Below are 24,843 nucleotides of genomic sequence, written 5' to 3' on the forward strand. Positions count from 1 at the left end.
TACAATTTAGGGTTTGGTTAGTAAAGTTTGTTTTAAGGAAGAAGAAGAAGAAGAGAAGAGAAGTAAATCTTAGTTACAATAGGGTTCCAGCACCTTTAGTGCTTGGACCCTTAAAAGTCCTGACAATTACAACAGGGTTCTAGTACCTTTTGTTCTTGGACTCCTAAATAATAATATTCTCCATGCCATAGAATTGCGAAATCAGTAAGTAAGTAAGTAACAGAAAGTTAACCAAGAATAAGCCAGAATAATGCTTCTAACATGCTTCACCATATAATTACCTTGAAGCATTTGCTCACATATTTCCAGTTAGACAAAAAACATTAGTGTTAATGATTTTACAAATCAGAAGTGTTGCAGGAATATAGTATGAACTAATGTGATATAAAAACATTCTCTGAACATGCAGATTAAACCTTTGTGAAACCAAATGTTGCTAAAAAAAAAAAAAAAAAAAAAAAGGTCAGAAAATGTTCTGCTAGCCTAATATTGTTAACTGGGTATGTCTCAAAAGAAGGTCTTACCGTCGGCTATAATTCATTTAAAATGTTTCCAGGTCGTATATTCAGGGAAAAGAGTAAGGAAAAAACATAACGGGTGCATGCTCTTATAGGAAAATAATCAATGATAGACTTGTTTGCAGGGGGCAGGCATGAAGCAGAGTTATGATTACCTCCCAAAGTTAAATATTTTCCAATTATAGCATGTCCTGAATAGATATCTTCTTATACCACAACAATTTGGGAACAATTACATTTAATGCTGTAGAAGATCCAGAAGACAAAGCATTACCTATGATCACTTATGTTATAGCAGTTATAAAGACTTGTTTCCTCCCTTTCTCTTGATGTTAATGAGATAAAAACATTTTGCTGAAGACTCTCCCATAGTGGAAATCTTACAGAGTGCTGAAACCCGAGTCTCTTTCCATATATGTTAAATAAACACCTCCTTACAGATAGCTTCACCATATCAGTATCATATCAATATCAATACATCATCAATAAAGATTAGTGAGCCTGGTCCAGAAGGAGTCATACAATCCCAAGTCATGACACTGCCTTTCCATCTTTGGTAGAGGTTAATCTTGGTTCCAGAAATTTTGTGGCTCATCTCATCATCATCATACAGCTGATGAGTGGTTTGAATCTTGTGATATGGGCTCTGTATTTCTGCTCTCAAAGTCTTCCTCGAACGGTGGATTATGATACTGCCTCCCCTGCCCTGTGGACGTTGTTGTTGATGTCACTGACTGTTGTTTTTGAGTTTTTCTTCAGAACTTTCGCAATTGTTCTATCATCAGATGTTATTCTTTTCCTTGGTTGACCCATTTGGTGTCTGTTGCTCAGTACACCAGTGGATTCTTTCTTTTTCAGTACATTCAAAATTAACAATAAGATATGGGTTTCTTTCCTTCACTCTGCTAACGAAGCCTTTGGTGCGCCCGACCATGCCTGCAGCTCCATCAGTGCAAACACTTGTGCAATTTTCCCACGCAAGTCCTCCCTGGTCAAGATATTCCGATGTGACCCAAAAAATTTCCTCTCCTGTTGTTTTTTCTGGCAGTGCCTTGCAAAATAGGAAGTTTTCTCTAATGGCATCTCCATCCACAAAATGCACATTGGCCAACACCTGAGAATGTCTACAATATCCGTAGACTCATCAAGTTGCAACGCAATTTTCCTACTGATGCGTATCTTTTCCAAAACATGACTTCTGATGTCTGTAGACATGTCATCTATACGTCTATCAATTGCGTCATCTGAGAACGGGATTTTAGCTATGTCTTTAACCGCGTCAGGGCCGAGCATCTTGTTGACAATGTCTTTGCAGGCAGGTAGTATTAACGTCTCTGCCACAGTGTGGGACTTTTTTGATTTAGCTACAAGTTCAGCAACTAGGTAACTAGCTTTGAGGGCTTTCTCATTAACCTTTGTGTTTTTTCTCATAAAAGTTGCCTGTTTCTCTGTGTTTTCACACAGGCGAACAAAATTGTCCATCGGCTTGTTTTGAACTGACGGGTGTTTCGTTTGGAGATGGCGTTTAAGCTTGCTTGGCACCATGGCGCTGTTGGACAGCTTCTTGTTACACACCAAGCATAATGGAGTTGGTGTTGTCTCATCCCCGGTGAAAGTAAATCCAAACAAAAGACATCTTTCGCTGTATTGACTCGAGATCACTGTCTTTGCTTTCTTTTTTACTCATACTAGTGCCTTCACCTGGGTCAGAATCTTGTCCAGGGCCCAGTTCGGAGTTTGCATTTTTCCTTTTTAAAAACTTCTCCATCTCTGTCACCACGACCTGTCGCATTCGTCATTAAGTCTCTAAGAAGGAACGAGGCAATTAGCTACCTGTTGCCACCTGGACGAATATTACATTACTCTGCCAGTCACTATATTACAGCACAGACACTCAACAATGGCATATTATTTGCAGATAATAATAAATAAATGTTAATAAAAAAAATAAATTAAGACTAATTAAGTGAAATTGGATAATTTCTCACGGCACACCTGAAGATCTCTCACGGCACACCAGTGTGTCGCGGCACAATGGTTAAAATCACTGTACTAGACTATAGTCTATTATACAAATATCGTGCACGTGTGTGTTCTATTTCACATTCTTTTCAGGGAGATCATACTGGAGGATATTTTGAAGATCTGGAACAAAATAAACTTTACATTGAAAAAAGAACCTTTGCGTACCAATGGTATGTCTAGATCATATAGGTCTAGGTCATACAGTATCTCGCAAAAGTGAGTACACCCCTCACATTTTTGTAAATATTTGATTATATCTTTTCATGTGGACAACACTGAAGAAATGACACTTTGCTACAATGTAAAGTAGTGAGTGTACAACTTGTGTAACAGTGTAAATTTGCTGTCCCCTCAAAATAACTCAACACACAGCCATTATGTCTAAACCGCTGGCAACAAAAGTGAGTACACCCCTAAGTGAAAATGTCCAAATTGTATATGTTTGTATATGTTGTTTTTCTCAGATTTGTGAATCCCTGCCCATCTTTACTTCTGAGAGCCTCTGCCTCTCTAAGATACTCTTTTTATACCCAATCATGTTACTGACCTGTTGCCAATTAACCTCCAGCGGTTTGTTTTTAGTAGCACTTACTTTTCCAGCCTTTTGTTGCCCTCGTCCCAACTTTTTTGAGACGTGTTGCTGCCATCATATTCAATATTACCTTATTTTCCCCTTAAACTGGTACATATTCTTAGTTTAAACAACTGATATGTTTTCTATGTTAATTTGTGAATAAAATATGGGTTTATGAGATTTGCAAATAATTGCATTATGTTTTTATTTACATTTTACACAGTGTCGCAGTTTTTTGGAATTGGAGTTGGAGAAAACAAGGCTTGGATGCTAGAAATGCACAATAAGATTTTTACAAAGAAACAGCAGGGTATAAATAGACAAACTAAACAAGGGCTAAAGAGTGACTGTTGTATTAACAGATGCACTGTCATGTCAACACTGAAGAAGGTACATAAACATTTATAGTTACATTCTGGTCTAGACTGTAAAACATATTATCTGAAAAAATATAACATATTATGACAAAAAATAACATGTGTTACTTAACTCATTCAACTATGGCAACCCCAAAAAATGGGGGGTGGTGGTGAAGCCAAAAGGAATATTTAAAATGTTTTTAGAGATCAGGTATGCAGATTTTGAGGAATGCAGATTGTTTTTAAATGTGCAAGAATATAAAGTGTAGGATTTACACGGATTAAATTCTCCGAATTTGTTAGAGGTTCACTGACTAATGGACTCTTATCCAGTCACTGACTTCTGATGGTAGGCGTACTCTAGGTAGAATTTTTGTGCCATATTATTTCTATTTTTGGCTTACTACAAACATTTTTAGGAAAAATACTTGTGGCAAAGGGGGTGTAGTCGATGAAGAAGGGAGGGGAAAAAACAAACACACTCACACACACACACACACACACACACAGGAAACATTCTTTTGAGATTTTGGTCCATGTTGACATGGTCGCATCACATTGCAAAAGAAAACATTCCACACACCATTATACTACCAGCAGCAGCCTGGACTGCCAATGTCTGACCCTATCATCTACATGTCACAACAGAATTCAAGATTCATCAAATCCAGTTCCAATGAGTCCACGCCCACAATAGCCTCAGATTCCTGTTCATGGCTCACACACAGGAGTGGAACCTAATATGACTGTAGTTTATCCACCTCATTTGGTTTGATGTGTTGTATGTTGCGAGATGCTTTTCTGCTCACTCACTTGTAAAGAATTATCATTACCATAACCTTTCTGTCAGCTCAAACCAGTCTGGCCTTTCTCCTCTGACCTCTCTCATCAAAAGGTATTTGTTTTTCCCTCCCATTCTGTGTAAACTCAAGAGATTGCTGTCTGTGAAAATTCCAGATCAGCCTCTAAAATTCTCAAACCAGCTCGTCTGGCACCAACATTGATACCATCATCACTTTGATTCTGATGTTTGGTGTGAATATTCACTGAAGCTTATTGAAATACTAACCTCTATCTGCATGATTTTATGCATTGTGAAGCTGACACATGAGTTAGCTTAGTTATTTTTCAAAAACATCCTGCAGAAGCAAATAAGATCTGCACTCCAAGTGCTTTGAGTAGCCTAATGCAAAATGTATTCAAAGTACTATTTTTCCTAAACAATTCTGTAAGAAGGCTAAAAAGCCTGAAATTGGATTTAAGACACTTTCTCTTACTCATAACCAATGTCACTTTACAATTACAATGTTTAAAAAAACATGGAACATGTAGTAGGTTAGATTTAAGAAAAAATATGATATATAGTTTAAATAAAATATTACATACTCATCAAAACATGATTTCACTGCTTATGATAAACTTAACTTAAACCAGTTTCTAATTACAAGACTGAATTATGTAAAGTGAGCATGATCAATTCATGTAGTATTAATGTTAAGCTATAACATTATGAAATCTTGTGGGGTTGTTGGCACTGACAGGTATTATAACTATAGTATTTAAATTAACATGATTAAAATGTGTGTGATACAATAGTACAGTGAGAATATGTCCGGTGTAAAATGGCAGCAACTTGGGTTTGATCGTCAGCTCAGGTGAGAGTGTAGATTTTGATTTTATTCAGGGCATTTAGAATGTAATATCAAATCATGTTGGATGTACAAACTGTGTTAATGTAACTCAATTCAATCACATGGAATCATTATATGCATTTGAATTAAGCCAATTCAATGTTAATGAATATTATTAGCACATGAATTTTATGTGTTATTATTAACAAATATTATCCTGGTGTTTAATATAATTTCTTTAGAACAGTTTCCTTGTAAAATACAATGAATCTGCACACTTTAACAGTTCAAGTGGAGATGTTATTAATGTTTTGTCACATTAATGATTCTGTGTCTCATAGCTAGAAATGAAAACCTCTTAACTCTGAAAGTCAGTTTAACAATATTCATCTCTTAATGGAGAAACAACAATTAATGTGTCGTCACATGACCAAAGGGAATGCTGGGTGATCATCACATCAGTTTTAACCTGACATTTTCGCTTTTGGCCCAAACATTTGTACAACAGTTTTTATGAATCAGACATAAACTGATTCATGAATCAATTATCATGCTGGATAAAAGCTATTCCTATATTATGTATTTCTGTATGTAGAAAACCTAAATGCTAACTTTTTTCTTCATGTTTTTTTTTTTTTTTAAACTTTGTTATAGACTGTCGTTTGAGGCAAACGTATTTGCATTTGTGAAGCACAAAGTGCATTTGACTTTTAAATAAACTACATATTCATTTAGTGATACGATACACCAAGTGGACAGCTCAGAGTTTAAAGGGTCAAAAAGATGACGAGCATGTCGAGCAAGGTAAGAAATCTCTCTAAACGGGGGCTTTATTTGGCTTAATGCATTATATGTTTGCTATATGATGCACTTCATATAAATTGATGTACACAGTAAAAGTCTGATTCTTAAGTGGTGAATGCCAAATTGCTTTCTCAGTTGGCTACTTTCCTTTTTTTCAGTGAGTGCTATTGTAAATCTAATGTTGTTATCTTTCTATTTGAACAGAAAATGGAGAATTCACAGAGGCCCATGCTTCTATTTTTAGGTAAATTCTCATTTGAAGGATCAAACTGATTTCAACTATAGTTAAAACGAACAAACAACCAATAACCAAAAAACACTATCTGGTGTTCGTTGCATTACAGTAATAATGATTTAATACCTTTTATAGATTTTTGTGAGAATACCTATCAAAAGTTATTCCTATTACGTCTCTCCCCAAGCAGACACATAATCAAATGTATAATTTTAGATGGCATGTTTTTGCACAGGGATATGCATTTTCTCATTGCAGTGGATGCTGACCCATCAGGAAGGTAGAACTATATTAAAATACAGAAATAAATAAATACATACACACATATACATACATGTACACACGGAGTCTAAATGTCTGAGACCACCTTGAAAATTTGGAAATAAACAGGTTTTATAATTTTGAAATGTTTACAACAAAGAAAGAAAATGTTTAATATTTTGAATATTTAATATTGACAATTCTGCACTATTTCTAGGTCCCTAATTGTAACATCCATTTGAGATATTGACCATGTTACCTGCATTGTACAAATGTCTAATCTCTTCTATTGAAGTATGTGTTCATACGACACTGCTATGGATGTGATCTAAAATGGATTATAAGGTATTGCACAAACTTGTGGAGTCCATGCCAGCTTGAGTTCACAGTCATTAAAGCAAAATGGGATATATTAAATATTAAGAAACTCAGAAATACATGTACATATTTCAAAGATTCTACTTTTCACTGAAGTTGTGGTCAATAATATAATTTATAATTAAAATTGCTGAATTAAATATATTTAAAAATAATGCAAAATAGAAACACTTTCCACCAGTGCTCTCAGATATTTGTACCCCACTGTGTGTGTGTGTGTCTGTGTGTGTCTGTGTGTGTCTGTGTGTGTCTGTGTGTGTCTGTGTGTGTCTGTGTGTGTCTGTGTGTGTCTGTGTGTGTCTGTGTGTGTCTGTGTGTGTCTGTGTGTGTGTGTGTTTGTGTGTGTTTGTGTGTGTTTGTGTGTGTGTGTCACTACCAGTCAAAAGTTTGTAGACACTTGACTGACATGTTTCTCATGATCTTAAAAATCTTTTGATCTGAAGGTGTATGATTAAATGTTTGAAATCGGTGTGTAGTCAAAAATATAATTCTGTCAACATAATTTCATTCATTAGAAATCAAACATTTTATTCACAAAAAATAATTCTTTCAAATGGATGTCTCGGAGCGAAATATTCAGAAAAGCAGCCAATAAGTGTCCAACATAGGTAGGAACTCCTTTAATCCTGTTTAAAAAAACATCTCAGGGGGATTCCTCATGAAATTGGTTGAGAAAATGCCAAGAATACATTTCTGAAAATTCTAGGCAAAACGCGTGTCTACTTTGAGGATGCTAAAATATTAAATTATTTTGATTCATGTTGGATTTTTTTTATCACAACATAATTCCCATAGTTCCATTTGTTTTATTTGAGAGTTTTGATGACTTTATTATTATTCTAAAATGTGGGAAAAAATGAGTCTATCTAAACATTTGACCGGTAGTGTAAATATATAAACTAATACTATATATATATATATATATATATATATATATATATATATATATATATATATATATATATATATATAAAGAAAACTAATGAATAAACATGTTTCTTTTCCCCTCCAGTCAATGTGGCCTTAGGAGGAATAGCAACACAATCTTCTGTATACCTTAACTCTTTCCCTGCTTCCTTTGCTATTGATGGGAACAGAGCATCTATCTTAAATTCCTATTCATGTACACACACAAATTGTGACTATAACCCATGGTGGAGGGTGGATTTGTTGGCGGTGTATGATATTAAGTATGTAATCGTCATGAACAGAGGGGACGGCTATACAGATCGGATAAATGGTGCTGAGATTCACATTGGCAACTCCTTGGTCAACAACGGCAACAATAACCCCAGGTGAAATTTAAATAAAACACATTTATATAAAGAATATCAGCATAAAAGAGTGAAAGGTTATTTATAGAGTTTTATTAACAGTTCAAAAAGCTTGCTGTGTATAAGGCTTTGCAGTTTGGTAACAAATATTTGTATGTATTTACAACTTTAATAAGGCATTACAACATTCCAGTAAAACTGTTCATAATGTAATGTACATAATTATAAAGCATATAAAGTCTTTTTAAAAAAAGCTGTTTAAGAAATATATTGTGATATATTTTTAATGACATCAATTAGTCTTTTAAATAGTCACTCATAAGATTAGTATTGCTGATTTTAAAGTACTGTACACTTTATTTTACTGAAGTATAACTCAAACATTTAAATTGAAACAGAAAATGTACATAAAATATATTATTGCAGTTCTTTACCTGATTAGCAAGGACATTTTAAATTGTATAAATTGTTTAATTCTGACATGTAAATTGACAAGGACTGAATTTTACTGCTTTATACCACAGGACTGTTGAATTCTCAAATCTGAATGGTCAGATTTGGACAGATTATTTCTGTAATAGTTAGGAATGTAGTAGAAAACTGCAATATGTCTCTCTTACTCTCTCTCCCTTTCTCTCTCTGTGTGAATGTTTGTGTGTGTGTGTGTGTGTGTGTGTGTGTGTGTGTGTGTGTGTACTTAGTAACTACCTAGTAAATTAACTACATAATAAATTTTCTCATCTTCGTCCAGTCAATGGTGAATCCTTCTATTCCTTAGAAGGAATAGTGACACAGTGTGAAGCACAGAAGGGTTTATTTAAGAAAGTTTTTTCCCTTTCATAGGAAAGTTTTTAGAATAGAAAGCTGTATTTTACTTATTAAATTCAGGGGAGAGAAACAATAGAGGGTGCGAAGTTAATGACTGTCTATAGCTGCTATAATCTAAGGGATAACAGGAACTAACTTGTCTCACAGGCGTTCAGGGTGGTGACAGATTTATTAAACATTATTAACCTTGGATTTAATATGTAAAACTAACTTAAAACATTTCCCCTCATCTCCATACAGTGAGGGAAAAAAAGTATTTGATCCCCTGCTGATTTTGTACATTTGCCCACTGACAAAGAAATGACCAGTCTATAATTTTAATGGTAGATTTATTTGAACAGTGAGAGACAGAATAACAACAAGAAAATCCAGAAAAACGCATGTCAAAAATGTTATAAATTGATTTGCATTTTAATGAGGGAAATAAGTATTTGACCCCCTCTCAATCAGAAAGATTTCTGGCTCCCAGGTGTCTTTTATACAGGTAAGGAGCTGAGATTAGGAGCACACTCTTAAAGGGGGTGCTCCTAATCTCAGCTTGTTGCCTGTATAAAAGACACCTGTCCACAGAAGCACTCAATCAATCAGATTCGAAACTCTCCACCATGGCCAAGACCAAAGAGCTCTCCAAGGATGTCAGGGACAAGATTGTAGACCTACACAAGTCTGGAATGGGCTACAAGACCAGTACCAAGCAGCTTGGTGAGAAGGTGACAACAGTTAGTGCGATTATTCGCAAATGGAAGAAACACAAAAGAACTGTCAATCTCCCTCGGCCTGGGGCTCCATGCAAGATCTCACCTGGTGGAGTTGCAACGATCATGAGAACAGTGAGGAATCAGCCCAGAACTACACGGGAGGATCTTGTCAATGATCTCAAGATAGCTGGGACCATAGTCACCAAGAAAACAATTGGTAACACACTACGCCGTGAAAGACTGAAATCCTGCAGCGCCCGCAAGGTCCCCCTGCTCAAGAAAGCACATATACATGCCTGCTGAAGTTTGCCAATGAACATCTGAATGATTCAGAGGACAACTGGGTGAAAGTGTTGTGGTCAGATCAGACCAAAATGGAGATCTTTGGCATCAACTCAACTCGCTGTGTTTGGAGGAGGAGGAATGCTGCCTATGACCCCAAGAACACCATCCCCACCGTCAAACATGGAGGTGGAAACACTATGCTTTGGGGGTGTTTTTCTGCTAAGGGGACAGGACAACTTCACTGCATCAAAGGGACGATGGACGGGGCCATGTACCGTCAAATCTTGGGTGAGAACCTCCTTCCCTCAGCCAGGGCATTGAAAATGGGTCGTGGATGGGTATTCCAGCATGACAATGACCCAAAACACACGGCCAAGGCAACAAAGGAGTGGCTCAAGAAGAAGCACATTAAGGTCCTGGAGTGGCCTAGCCAGTCTCCAGACCTTAATCCCATACAAAATCTGTGGAGGGAGCTGAAGGTTCGAGTTGCCAAACGTCAGCCTCGAAACCTTAATGACTTGGAGAAGATCTGCAAAGAGGAGTGGGACAAAATCCCTCCTGAGATGTGTGCAAACCTGGTGGCCAACTACAAGAAACGTCTGACCTCTGTGATTGCCAACAAGGGTTTTTCCACCAAGTACTAAGTCATGTTTTGCAGAGGGGTCAAATACTTATTTCCCTCCTTAAAATGCAAATCAATTTATAACATTTTTGACATGCGTTCTTCTGGATTTTCTTGTTGTTATTCTGTCTCTCACTGTTCAAATAAATCTACCATTAAAATTATAGACTGATCATTTCTTTGTCAGTGGGCAAACGTACAAAATCAGCAGGAGATCAAATACTTTTTTCTCTCACTCTCTCTCTCTCTCTCTCTCTCTCTCTCTCTCTCTAGATGTGTCGTTATCTCTAGCATCCCTGCTGGTGCCTCTGCAAATTACACCTGCAAGATGAGGGGTCGTTATGTGAACATCATCATTCCCAATGTTAGCCAGTATCTCACGGTCTGTGAAGTGGAAGTCTATGGGGTTCCAGGTTACACTTTTATATCCAGTTCACAATTTCATATAAATTTAAAGTCAAATTAAGTTTTACAACAGCTGCTAAATATCAACACTGCTAATTTTTTTGTAGTGCATAGTAAGAGGGCATTTCTGAGATTGAAGTTTAACAGCAGTGAAGATCTCATGAACCCTACCGTGAGGGACAAAGTTCTTCAAAAGGTTTGTGTTTATGACATGTATGGTAGATACATACATACATACATACATACATCAAAATTCTACAAACAATACCCCATAATGACAACATGAAAGAAGTTTGTTTGAAATCTTTGCAAATTTATTAAAAATAAAAAAACAAAAAAAGCACATTTACTGTACATAAGTATTCACAGCCTTTGCCATGACACTCAAAATTGAGCTCAGGTGCATCCTGTTTCCATCATCCCTGAGATGTTTCCACAGCTTGATTAGAGTCCACCTGTGGTAAATTCAGTTGATTGGACATGATTTGGAAAGGCACACACCTGTCTATATAAGGTCCCACAGTTAACAATGCATGTCAGAGCACAAACCAAGCCATGAAGTCCAAGGACTTGTCTGGAGACCTCCGAGACAGGATTGTATCGAGGCACAGGTCTGGGGAAGGTTACAGAAACATTTCTGCATCATTGAAGGTCCCAATGAGCACAGCGGCCTCCGTCGTCCGTAAATGGAAGAAGTCTGGAACCAGCAGGACTCTTCCGAGAGCTGGCCGCCCAGCCAAATGGAGCGATCGGGGGAGAATGGCCTTAGTCAGGGAGGTGACCAAAAATCCGATGGTCACTCTGACAGAGCTCCAGCGTGTCTCTGTGGAGAGAGGAGAACCTTCCAGAAGAACAACTTTCTCTGCAGAACTCCATCAATCAGACCTGTATGGTAGAGTGGTCAGACGGAAGCCACTCCTCAGTAAAAGGCACATAACAGCCCACCTGGAGTTTGCCAAAAGGCACCTGAAGGACTCTCAGACCAAGACAAAGATTGAACTGTTTGGCCTGAATGGCAAGCGTCATGTTTGGAGGAAACCAGGCATCACTCATCACCTGGCCAATACCATCCCTACAGTGAAGCATGGTGGTGGCAGCATCGTGCTGTGGGGATGTTTTTCAGTGGCAGGAACTGGGAGACTAGTCAGGATCGAGGGAAAGATGATTGCAGCAATGTACAGAGACAGCCTTGATGAAAACCTGCTCCAGAGCGCTCTGGACCTCAGACTGGGGTGAAGGTTCATCTTCCAACAGGACAAGGACCCTAAGCACTCAGCCAAGATAACAAAGGAGTGGCTAAAGGACAACTCTGTGAATGTCCTTGAGTGGCCCAGCCAGAGCCCAGACTTGAACCCAATTGAACATCTCTGGAGAGATCTGAAAATGGCTGTGCACCGCCGCGCCCCATCCAACCTGATGGAGCTTGAGAGGTCCTGCAAAGAAGAACGGGAGAAAATGTCCAAAAATACGTGTGCCAAGCTTGTAGCATCATTCTCAAAAAGACTTGAGGCTGTAATTGGTGCCAAAGGTGCTTCAACAAAGTATTGAGCAAAGGCTGTGAATACTTATGTACATGTGCTTCTTTTGTTTTTTATTTTTAATTAATTTGCAGAGATTTCAAACAAACTACTTTCATGTTGTCATTATGGGGTATTGTTTGTAGAATTTTGAGGAAAATAATGAATTTAATCTATTTTGGAATAAGACTGTAACATAACAAAATGTGGGAAAAGTGAAGTGCTGTGAATACTTTCCGGATGCACTGTATGCATGTGTGTGCGTGTGTGTATATATATATATATATATATATATATGTGTGTGTGTGTGTGTGTGTGTGTGTGTGTGTGTGTGTGTGTGTGCGTGTGTGTGTGTGTATATATATATATATATATATATATATATATATATATATATATATATATATATATATATATATATATATATATATATATATAGTAATTTTTCATCATAGATGATATCTGCCAATGTCCAGCCATCAATGCTTCAGATCCGTTGGACAAAGGAACCAGAGGTGGAAACTGAAACTTAAAGAGCGGTAGGAAATATCACTACTACTACAGCGAAAATAATAATAATAATAATAATAATAATAATAATAATAATAATAATAATAAATACAACTACCTCTACTTATAATCCTACTTATAATACTAATATAGCCATAAGCGGCAATCTGTGGGGTCCAAACACTCCATATAGCACCCCCAATGGCCAGTTCTTGTCAAGATTCATAGAACAATAAAGAGACCATACTTGAACGTACTTACATATATCACATTTTCTGAAGATAGCTCAATGCTAGTTGTGTAACGTACCTGCTGAAAGCCGACTGGCAGAAGGCAGACATTTTTTGAAGTAATTCAGTTACAGATTAGCAGAAAGCGCACACCAAATTCAGCTCAACTGGAATTTTCATTCGAAGAGAAACACCTATTTGAACTTAAAGCTGACCCCTATGAACATGAACAGCACCCCCAGGTAGCCAATTTGAGTAAGATTGCATCAGATACCTGGAGGTCCTTCCCTGAACTTTCTATTCAAGTTTTGTGGCAATAGCTTAATGGGAAACTTTTCAATTATCTGCTGATATCTGATTGGCCAAGGGCAGGCATGTTTTTTTTTTCAGTAATTAAGTCATCATGAGAATCCATTACAGATTAGCACATACATGTACCGTACCAAGTTTCAGCTTGATCAGACTTACAGTTCCTCATAAACAACTATCTGATCTTAGCTCTGCTGCCTTTGTATGACCAAACATGGCACATAGCAAAAAATGCTAAACTAACATTTGCCAACTAGTCCTAGGATGTTTGGCCTAACTTCAAAAATTTGGTGACAATCCTCAATAATTAATATTTGGTGTAATGCTCAATAATTATCAAAAATATGTTGACATTTGTAAACAGCAACATCTCACTTCCCTGTGTAATGGGAGGGAGTACTACAACCCCAATTCCAAAAAAGTTGGGATGTTGTGAAAAATGTAAATAATAGCAGAATGCAATGATTTGCAAATCTCATAAACCCATACATTATTTGCAATAGAACATAGAAAACATATCACATGTTTAAACTGAGGTGATGTACCATTTAAAGCAAAAAAATTAGGTAACTTTTAATTTGATGGGCATAACACATCTCAAAAAATTTTTGGTGGGGCAACAAAAGGCTGGAACAGTAAGTGTTACTAAAAAGAAACAGCTGGAGGAACATTGTGCAACTAATTATGTTAACTGGTAACAGGTCAGTAACATGATTGGGTATAAAAAGAGTATCTTAGAGAGGCAGAGTCTCTCAGAAGTAAAGATGGGCCTCTGTACACCAATTTGTGAAAAACATCATCTACAATTTGTGGAACAATTTCAGAATAATGTTCCTCAATGTAAAATTGTGAAGGCTATGAATATCTCATCATCTACAGCACATAATATCATGAAAAAATTCAGAAAATCTGGAGAAATCTGTGGCCCGAGTCTCTTTCCATAAATATTAAATAAACAGCTCCTTAAAGATAGCTTCACCATATCAAAGAGTAAAAGTTTTTATTAAATTACAACACAAATCTGTTTATTATTAGACTTTGATTATGTGGAGCGTTTGCAATACAAATCTCTGTGAATGATTTGCTATTATAGAAAGGATAACTTATTACAATGAGCAAATTAATATAAACTTGAGATATGAATTGCAGCTTTCACACCTTCTGACCTGTCAGATTTCAGAGTGCAACAGCAGTGTGATCTATTATGTCATTCTGATTTACAGGTGGCAGAAATATGTCTTAAACAAGAAGAAGTGGTGATAGAACAAAATCAACAACAACAACAAAAAAAAAACAAAATGTGTGAGGTTGTAGGTGTAGCACTTGGAACTACTAGCTAGCTGATGCAATACATTTATTAGTTAGAAGTACTAGAATTTTTTGTTGTATCTATGAAAAAAAATGTATCTATGAAAAATTATTGTTATTAGGCCTACTACAGGGTTCGTACAAGGTGCTTGAAGTGCTTGAATTTGGGATTTGGTCATTTAAGTACTGGAAACCCTTGAAAATCTAACCCTTTTTTATCTAACAGTGCTTAAAAAGTGTTTGAATGATAAAAAATCAAAAAATACGAAATCACTGAATAACTTTAAAGGGTTTATTTTCTATAGAACACTCTTACAATCCTTTTACTCAAAATATGACTCCCCGCTGCAGCCCCTCCTCCTCCAATGTTTTCAAAAAAGCACCTAGCGTCATATCTAACGACTTTTTAGACAAACCTTAGCTACTTTCCGTAGAAGAGAATGGCCAGTACTGCCCGGTCAGCGTGAGGTCCTGCTTTCCCCCCGGAGACACGCCTCTCTCTGTGGCTACTCTGTTCAGTGAAGGGCAGAGAGGAGCAGCACATTCATTCGCTTCTAAATTTCTCTCTGAGAGATAATTTTACATGGAAATATAACACAAAATCACAGTGCACCCGTTGTCTTTACCTTATGTGTGGTGGTTTGGTCAGATGACGTCACGTTTATAAAATCAGGATTTTAGCAGTGTAGAGCCTGGGAAATACAAATTTAGTCCACCATGGCTGGGAAAAGGAGCTATATTAAAATTGGCTGTGTTTTATTATTATTATTATTAATAATATTTTTTGGAATTTAAAAAGAAGAAATAAAAAATATATTTGAATGACATCTCTTGTATAGTCCGTGAAAACCAAACCATACACAGTACTTGAAAAGTCGTTGGAAATCCTGGAATTTCATTATGAATCTGTACGGACCCTGTTACTATATACTATGTGATTGATGTATTAAACATGCCTCTTGATTTCTGGGTTTAGCATAGTTGTACCTTGGTTTGAGTTTAAAACAATAGCTAGATTTTCTGGTAGAGTAATGGTAGTTAAGTTTCCCTCACAAATATTATTGAGTAGATAGAGTATATTCAGGTTCAAAGTATATTCAGGTAATTTCTAGGTTAACATAATAGAAAACAAAACATTCAAATTATCCTGGTTGTAAGAACTGCTCATTCATCTGTACACCTTTACAGTTTTCAGTGCAGATATATCATCAGCTTTATTGAACGAATACAATAGTCCTAATCCTTGTCACCTCCCAACCAATCAGCCATCACAGTCTTGATGAAATTTGGTATAATTGGAAGCATGTTTAAAACACAGAAAGTGCTGAGATGTAAGAATGAGGTTTTACTCACTGGAATAAATGTGTTCACTTTAAACTTTGTTCCTTCCCTTAAACACTTACCTGCTTGAGAATTTCCAATGTTTGTAGAATGATGATTCTCAGTACAGCACATTACCAATTATTAATGGGCTTTTAATATATTTATTTATTTGTTTGTTTGTTTGTTTACTTATGCGAGACAATTATGGGATTTTCTATTTAATAAATGTTCTTTTTTTATGCTTTTACATGATTTTTGGCTCATCCTTGTTCATTCCCTTAAATCAACATTTCACATTGTTAGTATCAGAATCTTATTTAACATGCAACATATTCAATAATCTGTAACTAAGACTCAATAAAGAAATTCTCATTACACAGAGTGTCCAGAATGTTTCTGAAACACTTCAGCCATGGATTCCTGGGAGGACATTGTAGCATTCTCTGAGGATTTCCTCTTATCACACCACTGTAAAAACCCAAACCACTAAATACTGGCTTCTTCTTTTAATTTGATTGTCAGTGCTCAACTCAACAACTGAATTATTACAAATATCAGGAATGATTGTGTCTGAAATCAACCACTGATTATGTCCTACTTGTTTGTTTCTAGATTGTATGACTTATTTAGCCAAATCTAAACTCACCTCTCTATTTGTGTAACTGGATACTCAGGATAATGAATTTTCACTCTGGTTTCTTTAATTATAAATAAAACTATCAAATAAAAATGTGACACTTTTAGCACAATGCGTTCTCAGATCAGTAGTGGGTGACTGTGTTCCCTTTCAAAGGGAACTTCACATTGCATTAGCTTAACACTGTGGGTAGCAGCCTTGTGCGTGACCGGTATCTGAAGCTTATATTTTTTTTAAATTAGCATATGTCTACCAATATGTAAGCCAATGCAAATGTTTTACACTACAAATACAAAATGTCATGCACTATGAAATAATAATAGTAATAATAATAACAATAATAGTAACAATAATCATAATAATCATCCTTATATGATATTATTGTTATTATTATTATTATTATTATTATTATTATTATTATTATTATTGTCAAATAATCGTTAGCATTGGTCAGTTACTTCACTGGACAGGAATGTGATGTAAAAACATACTTAAATATAAATGAGTCATTTAATACAGGTTTACTGTAGTCTATTATACAAGTAGTGTGCACATGTGTTTTCTGTTTCACTTTCTTTTCAGGGATAAACATATAGGGGGATATTTTGTTGATCTGGCACAAAATAAAAAGGAACTAAATTACATAAATTTAATTACATTAAAAAAAAGAAACCTTTTGGTATCAATGTAATAAAGACCAAGGAAAAGTTTAGTGTGTGTGTGAGAGAGAGAGAGAAAGAAAATTTGTACGCGGTTGAAGAGTGTGTTGTGTTTATACACTCTAGAGGGGAAATGTTGAATAGTTGGAGTGATCAGCAGCTGTAGCTGCGCCTCTGTAGCATCTGTTTTACAGTAAGTGCTGATGGTGAGACCTGAATGTCGGGTTGCCAGATCGAGTAATTTCAACTGTAAATTACAGGAGGGAGATGGGTGTGGTTAACATTCAGCTAATACGTCTAGGTCAGTAGTTACTATTAGCTGTATTTAATAATTAAAAAAAAAAAATAACCAGTATGTTTATTAGAAACTACTGTCTGCAATATATAAGTGTATCATATCAAAGTCCTTGTAACATGGTTATCATACTTAAAGCAACATATTAACCTTAGAATGCATGAAACAAAATACCTACACAAATGCATAAAGTGGGTCAAAATGAACTGTATTTGATTGAAAAGTTTTCTTAATTAAATTGGTGTCCTATTTTAAATAATTATTTTATGTATGATATACTAATGCCTGCAGTCCAGACCTTTCACTAATTGAAAACATTTGGCGCATCATGAAATGAAAAATACGACAAGAAGACCGAGTACTGTTCAGCAGCTAGGATCCTGTATCAGACACAAATGAGACAACCTTCCTCTCCCAAAACTCCAGCAACTGGTCAGCTCAATTCCCAGACTTATACAGACTGTTGTTAAAAGATGAGGGGATGCTACACAGTGGTAAACATGGTCCTATCCCAACTTTTTTAGACATGTTGCTGCCATCATATTCAAAATTACCTTATTTTTCCCTTAAAATGATACATTTCCTCAGTTTAAACATTTGATGTTTTCTGTCTTCTTTTGTGAATAAAATATGGGTTTATGAGATTTGCAAATCATTGTATTATGTTTTTATTTACATTTTACACAGCATCCCAATTTTTTTAGAATTTGGGTTGTAGAAAACAAGGCTTGGATGCTAGAAATGCAATGTAAACTTTTACAAAGAAAGAAAGAAACAGAGGGGTATAAATAGACAAACTAAACAAGGGCTAAAGAGTGATAATCATATCAATTGCTCAGTATCTTTCTGTGTTGTTATTTCCAGCTGTAGTGCTTTTGATTGCTGTTATGGTGGAAATTATAAGGAAGGGATTTGGTTATCTAGTGTGGCTTGGAGAGACTGACACTTGTATAAAATCTTTTTAGAATCTGTCTCAGTCTGGCTCACATAAAGAAAAAAAATTCATATTTGGTGATTTGATTCAAACAGAAGCAGATGTTTGTCTACTATATGGAACTGAATTTTCAAAACAAAATAATAGGAATCTTAACAACCCAAAGTTTAATCATTTATACTCTGCAACCTACAATTCCAAGGTTGGGGTGAAGCCAAAAGGAATATTTAAAAATGTTTTTAGAGATCAGGTATGCAGATTTTGAGGAACACAGAATGTTTTTCATTGTGCAAGAATATAAAGTGTAGGCTATATACTGATTAAATTCTCAGAATTTGTTAGCTCTTCACTGACTAATGGACTCTTACCCAGTCACTGACTTCTGATGGTAGGCGTACTCTAGGTAGAATGTTTGTGCCATTCTTTCTATTTTTGTCCTACTACAAACATTTTTAGGAGAAACACTTGTGGCAAGGTGGGTGTAGTCAATGAAGGAAGGAGGGAAACAAACACACACACTCACACACACACACAGGATTCTATAGTAGTATTTTGAATTAGTCTGAGTGCCTGATTTTAGCTTCTGTTTGTACACTCACTGACCACATTAATAAGAACGCCTTACTAATACTGGGTAGGATCCCATTTGCTCTTAGAACAACCTGAAGTCCTTATGGCATGGACTCCACCACAAGGTGCTGGAAACATTCCTTTCAGATTTTGGTCCATGTTGACATGACTGCATTGCATAATAGAAAGAAAACATTCCACACACCATTATACCACCAGCAGCAGCCTGGACTGTTGACATAAGGCAGGTTCATGCTGCTGATGCCAATGTCTGACCCTATCATCTACATGTCACAACAGAAATCAAGATTCATCAAATCCAGTTCCAGTGAGTCCACGCCCACTCTAGCCTCAGATTCCTGTTCTTGGCTCAGAGACAGGAGTGGAACCTAATACGGTTGTAGCTTATCCACCTCATTTGGTTTGATGTGTTGCATGTTGCAAGAGGGTTTTCTGCTCACTCACTTGTAAAGAATTATCATTACCATAGCCTTTCTGTCAGCTCAAACCATCTCTCTCATCAACAAGGTGTTTGTTTTTCTCCACCATTCTGTGTAAACTCAAGAGCTTGCTGTCTGTGAAAGTCCCAGATCATCCTCTAAAATTCTCAAACAAGCTCGTCTGGCACCAACATTCATACCATCATCACTGAAATTCTGATGTTTGATGTGAATATTAACTGAAGCTTACTGAAATACTTACCTGTATCTGCATGATTTTATGCATTGCGCAGCTGGCACATGAATTAGCTTAGTTCTTTTTCAAATACACACTGCAGAAGCAAATAAGATCTGCACTCCAGGTGCTTTGAGTAGCCTAATGCAAAATGTATTCAAAGTACTATTTTTCCTTAAAAAATTCATTAAAAAGGCCAACATGCACTTTATATAGTGTGACAATCATTGAAATCACATTTGAAATTACCATTTAATTACAAATGCTTCAAAAATGCTGCTTTAGAATTACAATGTTTAAAAAAAAAACATGGAACATGTGGTAGGCTAGATTTGAGAAAAATTATGATGCATAGTTTACAAAGAAATATTAAATTTCTCATCAAAACACGATTTCACTGCTTATGCTAAACTTAATTTACACAAAGTTTCTATTTACAAGATTGAATTATGTAAAGTGAGCATGATGAATTCATGTAGTATTAATGCAAAGTTCTTCAAATTTCTTCATGTTAAAGACATGTATGGTAGATTATATATATATATATATATATATATATATATATATATATATATATATATATATATATATATATATATATCAAAGAAAAAAAACAGCAATATATATATAAATATACATTATCTCACAAAAGTGAGTACACCCCTACACATGTAAATATTTGATTATATCTTGTCATGTGACAACACTGCAGAAAACTTATAAACTTAGTCAAATTAAGTTTTACAACAGCTGCTAAATATCATCACTGCTATTTTTTTAGTGCCTGTTACTAAGAGGGCATTTCTCAGATTAAAGTTTAACAACAGTGAGGATCTCATGAACCCTACCGTGAGGGACAAAGTTCTTCAAAATTCAAAGTTCTTCACTCAGTTGTAAGTTTATTAGGTACACATACCTTGTAGCTACACTCTTACACAATGACATGTATGGAAGATTTTATATACCTAATAGTATTTTTTCCTCATAGATGTTATCTGTGAATATCCAGCCATCAGTATATCAGGTCCATTGGACAAAGGAACTAGAACTGGAAACTGAAACTTTAAAAAACTGGTAGGAAAATTATTTCACTACTAATACTGAAATAATAATAATAACTATAAGCAGCATTTATCAGGGTTCAAGCCCTTTAGGGTTCCTAAAGACATTAAAAGATATTGCTTAATATTGTGGAAACCTATAAGCACCTAAATCAAAGAAAAACCAAGATAATTTTAAGAAATATTGGCCTCCATTAAGCTTGTTTAATAGCTGCTGAAAATTGCTTGACCAATCTCAGCCATGTTTTTCAAGATTCACAGTTGTCCTCGTATATGCTGACTGGACCTTGCAGAAGGACAACTCTTTCAAGATTTATTTATCAAGTCTATTGGACCAATGGTTCCACATTTACTCCCAATTTCAGATTTTGTTCTGTTATAGCACCACCAACTGGTCACAGTCAGTAATTTTTTAAAACATCTGTCCTCAAATGGAGCCCATGCATACGTGCTCCAAGTTTGGTGAAAATCTTATTGTGTTCAAGAGTGATTTGAGTAAAAGTGGCCACGCCCACTTCAAATTTTTGAAGTGCCCTTGCGAGGGTAACTCAAACTTGATTTGGAAAAGTGGTCCAGAGAACTGTCCTGCAATAAGATTATTACAGTTGAGCAAAAAAGCTAGGACTAGTTCACAAAACTAAGTTTTTAAAATAATCTCAAATATTTAAAGAACAATTTGATTGACAGCAGTGGTCCTAGAGGCAAAGTTGCTCCAAATGCTTAATAAATAATAATAATAATAATAATAATAATAATAATAATAATAATAATAATAATAATACAACTACTGTAACCAACTCACACTGGGAGATAGGTTAGAATGCATGTTGCAGAAGCTTTTATTAAACTCATACAAAATGCAAGGCTCAGTCTTGGTCAATGAAACAGGCAGGGTTCAGTAATGGGTAGAGTGTACTACTGGCAAACAAGACAGAAAGGTATTCCAAAAACATAAATCCAGAAACACAGGCAAATGGTCACAACAGGAAGCAAAATGAGAATGATCATACAAACGTTCGCTAAGGCAGGTTAACTGTTAAACTTTGCAGTGAATCTAATGAAGCACATGGCTTTTAAACCTACACATCAGAAGTGGCTGTGGAGTGAGTGAAGTGGAGTCAATATTCAGGAGAGGGCTCCCTCTGGTGTTGGGATGAGTGGGTCTCTGAATGTGGCCTTACCACTACTTCTACTGCTAATAATAATTGTAATATAGCCAAAGTCTGCGGGGTCCAAACACTCCTTGCATTTAGCACCTCCACTGGCCAGTTCTTGTCAAGATACATAGATCAATAAAGAGACCATACGTGAGCATACTTACACACATCACATTTTGAGACGATAGCTCAATGCTAGATGTGTAACCTACCTGCTGAAATCAGAGTGACAGAAGGCAGACATGTTTTTGAAGTAATTCACTTACAGATTAGCAGAAAGTGAACACCAAATTCTGGTCCATTGGAATTTTCGTTCCTGAGAAACAGCTATTTTAACTTACCGCTGACCCTTATGAACATGAATCATGCCCCCAGGTAGCCAATTTGAGAGCGATTGGATCAGATAATAGGAGGTCCCTCCCTGAATTTACTATTCAAGTTTTGTGGCAATAGCTTAATGGGAACCATTTCGAATATCTGCTGATATGTGATTGGCCAATGACAGTATTGTTTTTCATTAATTAAGTCATCATGAGAATCCATTACAGATTAGCACTTATGTACCATACCAAATTTGAGCTTGATCAGACTTACAGATCCTCATAAACAGCTATCTGATCTTAGGTCTGCTCCCTTAGTATGACCAAACGTGGCACATGACCTCAGAATCTTGTCCTGTACATGTCTTTCAAGTTACATGCAAATCCATGTAAGCACTCATGAGTTATAGCTGGCTGACATTTTTTTTTGCTGTGTTATGAGCAAAACTTTGTCATGTACACAGCTATTGTGTGTACATAGGTACTCATGCGATATACCGTTGGAAAGCTAAGAATCTTGTAATTCAATTGTTGTAAACCATTTCAAGATACAATCACAACAGCAGCTACAAACAACATCTCTGTCAGACTGCCAACATACAAACAAACACTTACCAAACGGCGGCAACTCACTTGAAACCTCATAGTCCACTGATCCATAACATCCTGACAAAAACAGTCTTGTTACACTGGCATCCAAATGATCTAATTATGTAAAAATATTTAATCCAAAACACATTTTACATCAGTAAATCCCCACAGACTTTCCAAATTATCTTGGAAAATCACGTTTTCTCACTTATCTCTTCAGCACACGAGTGACTATCACTTATCGGTAGTTTTCCAAATGGCCTCTGGGCTTTGACCTTTTGAATGACGCCTCGTTTGAACCAATAGGGGCTTCCATGTCCTGTCCATAGCCTTTAAAATCCAATGAGAGTCTGTGCTGAAGAGAAGAGCCTTCCGCCTTTCCTTCGTGAAAAGCTTGAGCTTATTGCAACTGATTGTGTTGATGACTGGCCCATCGAATAGCCAATTAAATTCTGAGAAGAATCATATCTTGCTTCATGGGTGAGTTTAAATACTTTAATTTATCTGTTTTAAAGCTGCATAAAGCTGGGTAAACAGTGGCTCAAAAGTGCATAAAAGTGTGCAAAGATTTCAATTATGAATATATATAGAAAAATAAAAATACATTTTGTAGATTGCTGGGCTTGTGATATGATGGCTCTTAGTGTCACCTTTCATAAATGCCCAAAATTATAAGAAAATCAGGAGTAGTAGTGTTTTTATCCTAGGTATGTGTACATGGTTAATAAGGGCCCTTTGGAGTCTCCAAAATGTGATTTTAATTTTACTTTGGGTATGCCTTGGATAGGCATTTTAAGCTAATTTTACAGGAACATTATGAGGTTAAGTAAATTTAGCACCACCTCATTAGAATTGACTGACATGTGGCAGCCATACTGTTTACAAATGTCAGCATGTTTTTGATAATTATTGAGAATCACACCAAATAATAATTATTGATGATTGACCACAAATTGCCAAATAGCAAAAAATGTTAAACTAACTTTTGCCAACTAGTCCTAGGATGTTTGGCCTAACTTCAGAAATTTGGTGACAATCCTCAATAATTAATATTTGGTCTGATGCTCAATAATTATCAACAATATGTTGACATTTGCGAACAGCAACATCTCATTTCCCTGAATAATGGGAGGGAGCACTACCTATGGAGCAAGTTTCATGTCTGTACAATTTAGGGTTTGGTTAGTACAGTTCGTTTTAAGGAAGAAACCTTAGCTACTTTCCATGGAAGAGAGTGGCCAGTACTGCCCCGTGAGTGTGAGGTCCTGCTTTCCCCTCCAGAGACAGAATGATAATTCAATATAATTGATATAAATGTCTGTAATACATACACAGACCAAATATTTTTAATCAGGACAACGGCAGACATTTTTTTACACTGCCAAGATTCTGTGTGGAGGTAGATGGACCCTCTGTACAGGAATTTCCATAATCTTCATCCTACCATGCAAATTACTAATGATGTTTGGTCTAGCAAACAGAAACAATACCTGAAGACAATAATCACTGTCAACTGTGGCAGAAGGTGCTGTTGCAGGAGGGTCAATTAATACAATGTGTCCATCAGCAACTGTAAGAAAATGAAATCATGTACATTCTCAAACAAATACAAGCAATATACAAAGACATAACGATCTAGTAGGGACATTACAATTAAGATTACAGTACACACCATATGCAGTAAAATAAAATAAACATATAATACACAAGTGAAACATTGTCAATAAAGAGTTATATTAAAATTTATTTTTAGACTGTGGCAGTGTTTGTTATCTTAACTGTTTAAGGATAAATTCCTTAAAGCACTGGAAATTTTATTATTTAAAAAAAACAACAAAAAAAAACAAAAC

At 35.9% G+C, this 24,843-nt stretch overlaps 1 protein-coding gene across 1 annotated transcript; it reads left to right on the forward strand.

The window, feature by feature from the left end:
• Positions 1 to 5,870: 5,870 nt before the first annotated feature.
• LOC128628625 (fucolectin-like) lies at positions 5,871 to 16,345 on the forward strand. Its single transcript, XM_017461509.3, has 8 exons — positions 5,871 to 5,911; positions 6,116 to 6,155; positions 6,382 to 6,426; positions 7,798 to 8,080; positions 10,766 to 10,905; positions 11,005 to 11,093; positions 12,870 to 12,953; positions 14,687 to 16,345. Exons 1-7 carry the CDS (start codon positions 5,891 to 5,893, stop codon positions 12,945 to 12,947), a joined length of 696 nt encoding a protein of 231 aa, XP_017316998.1. The 5' UTR covers positions 5,871 to 5,890; the 3' UTR covers positions 12,948 to 12,953; positions 14,687 to 16,345.
• The last annotated feature ends 8,498 nt before the right edge of the window (positions 16,346 to 24,843 follow it).

The sequence above is a fragment of the Ictalurus punctatus genome, chromosome 29 (genome assembly GCF_001660625.3).
Source record: "Ictalurus punctatus breed USDA103 chromosome 29, Coco_2.0, whole genome shotgun sequence".
Taxonomy (NCBI): Eukaryota; Metazoa; Chordata; class Actinopteri; order Siluriformes; family Ictaluridae; genus Ictalurus; species Ictalurus punctatus.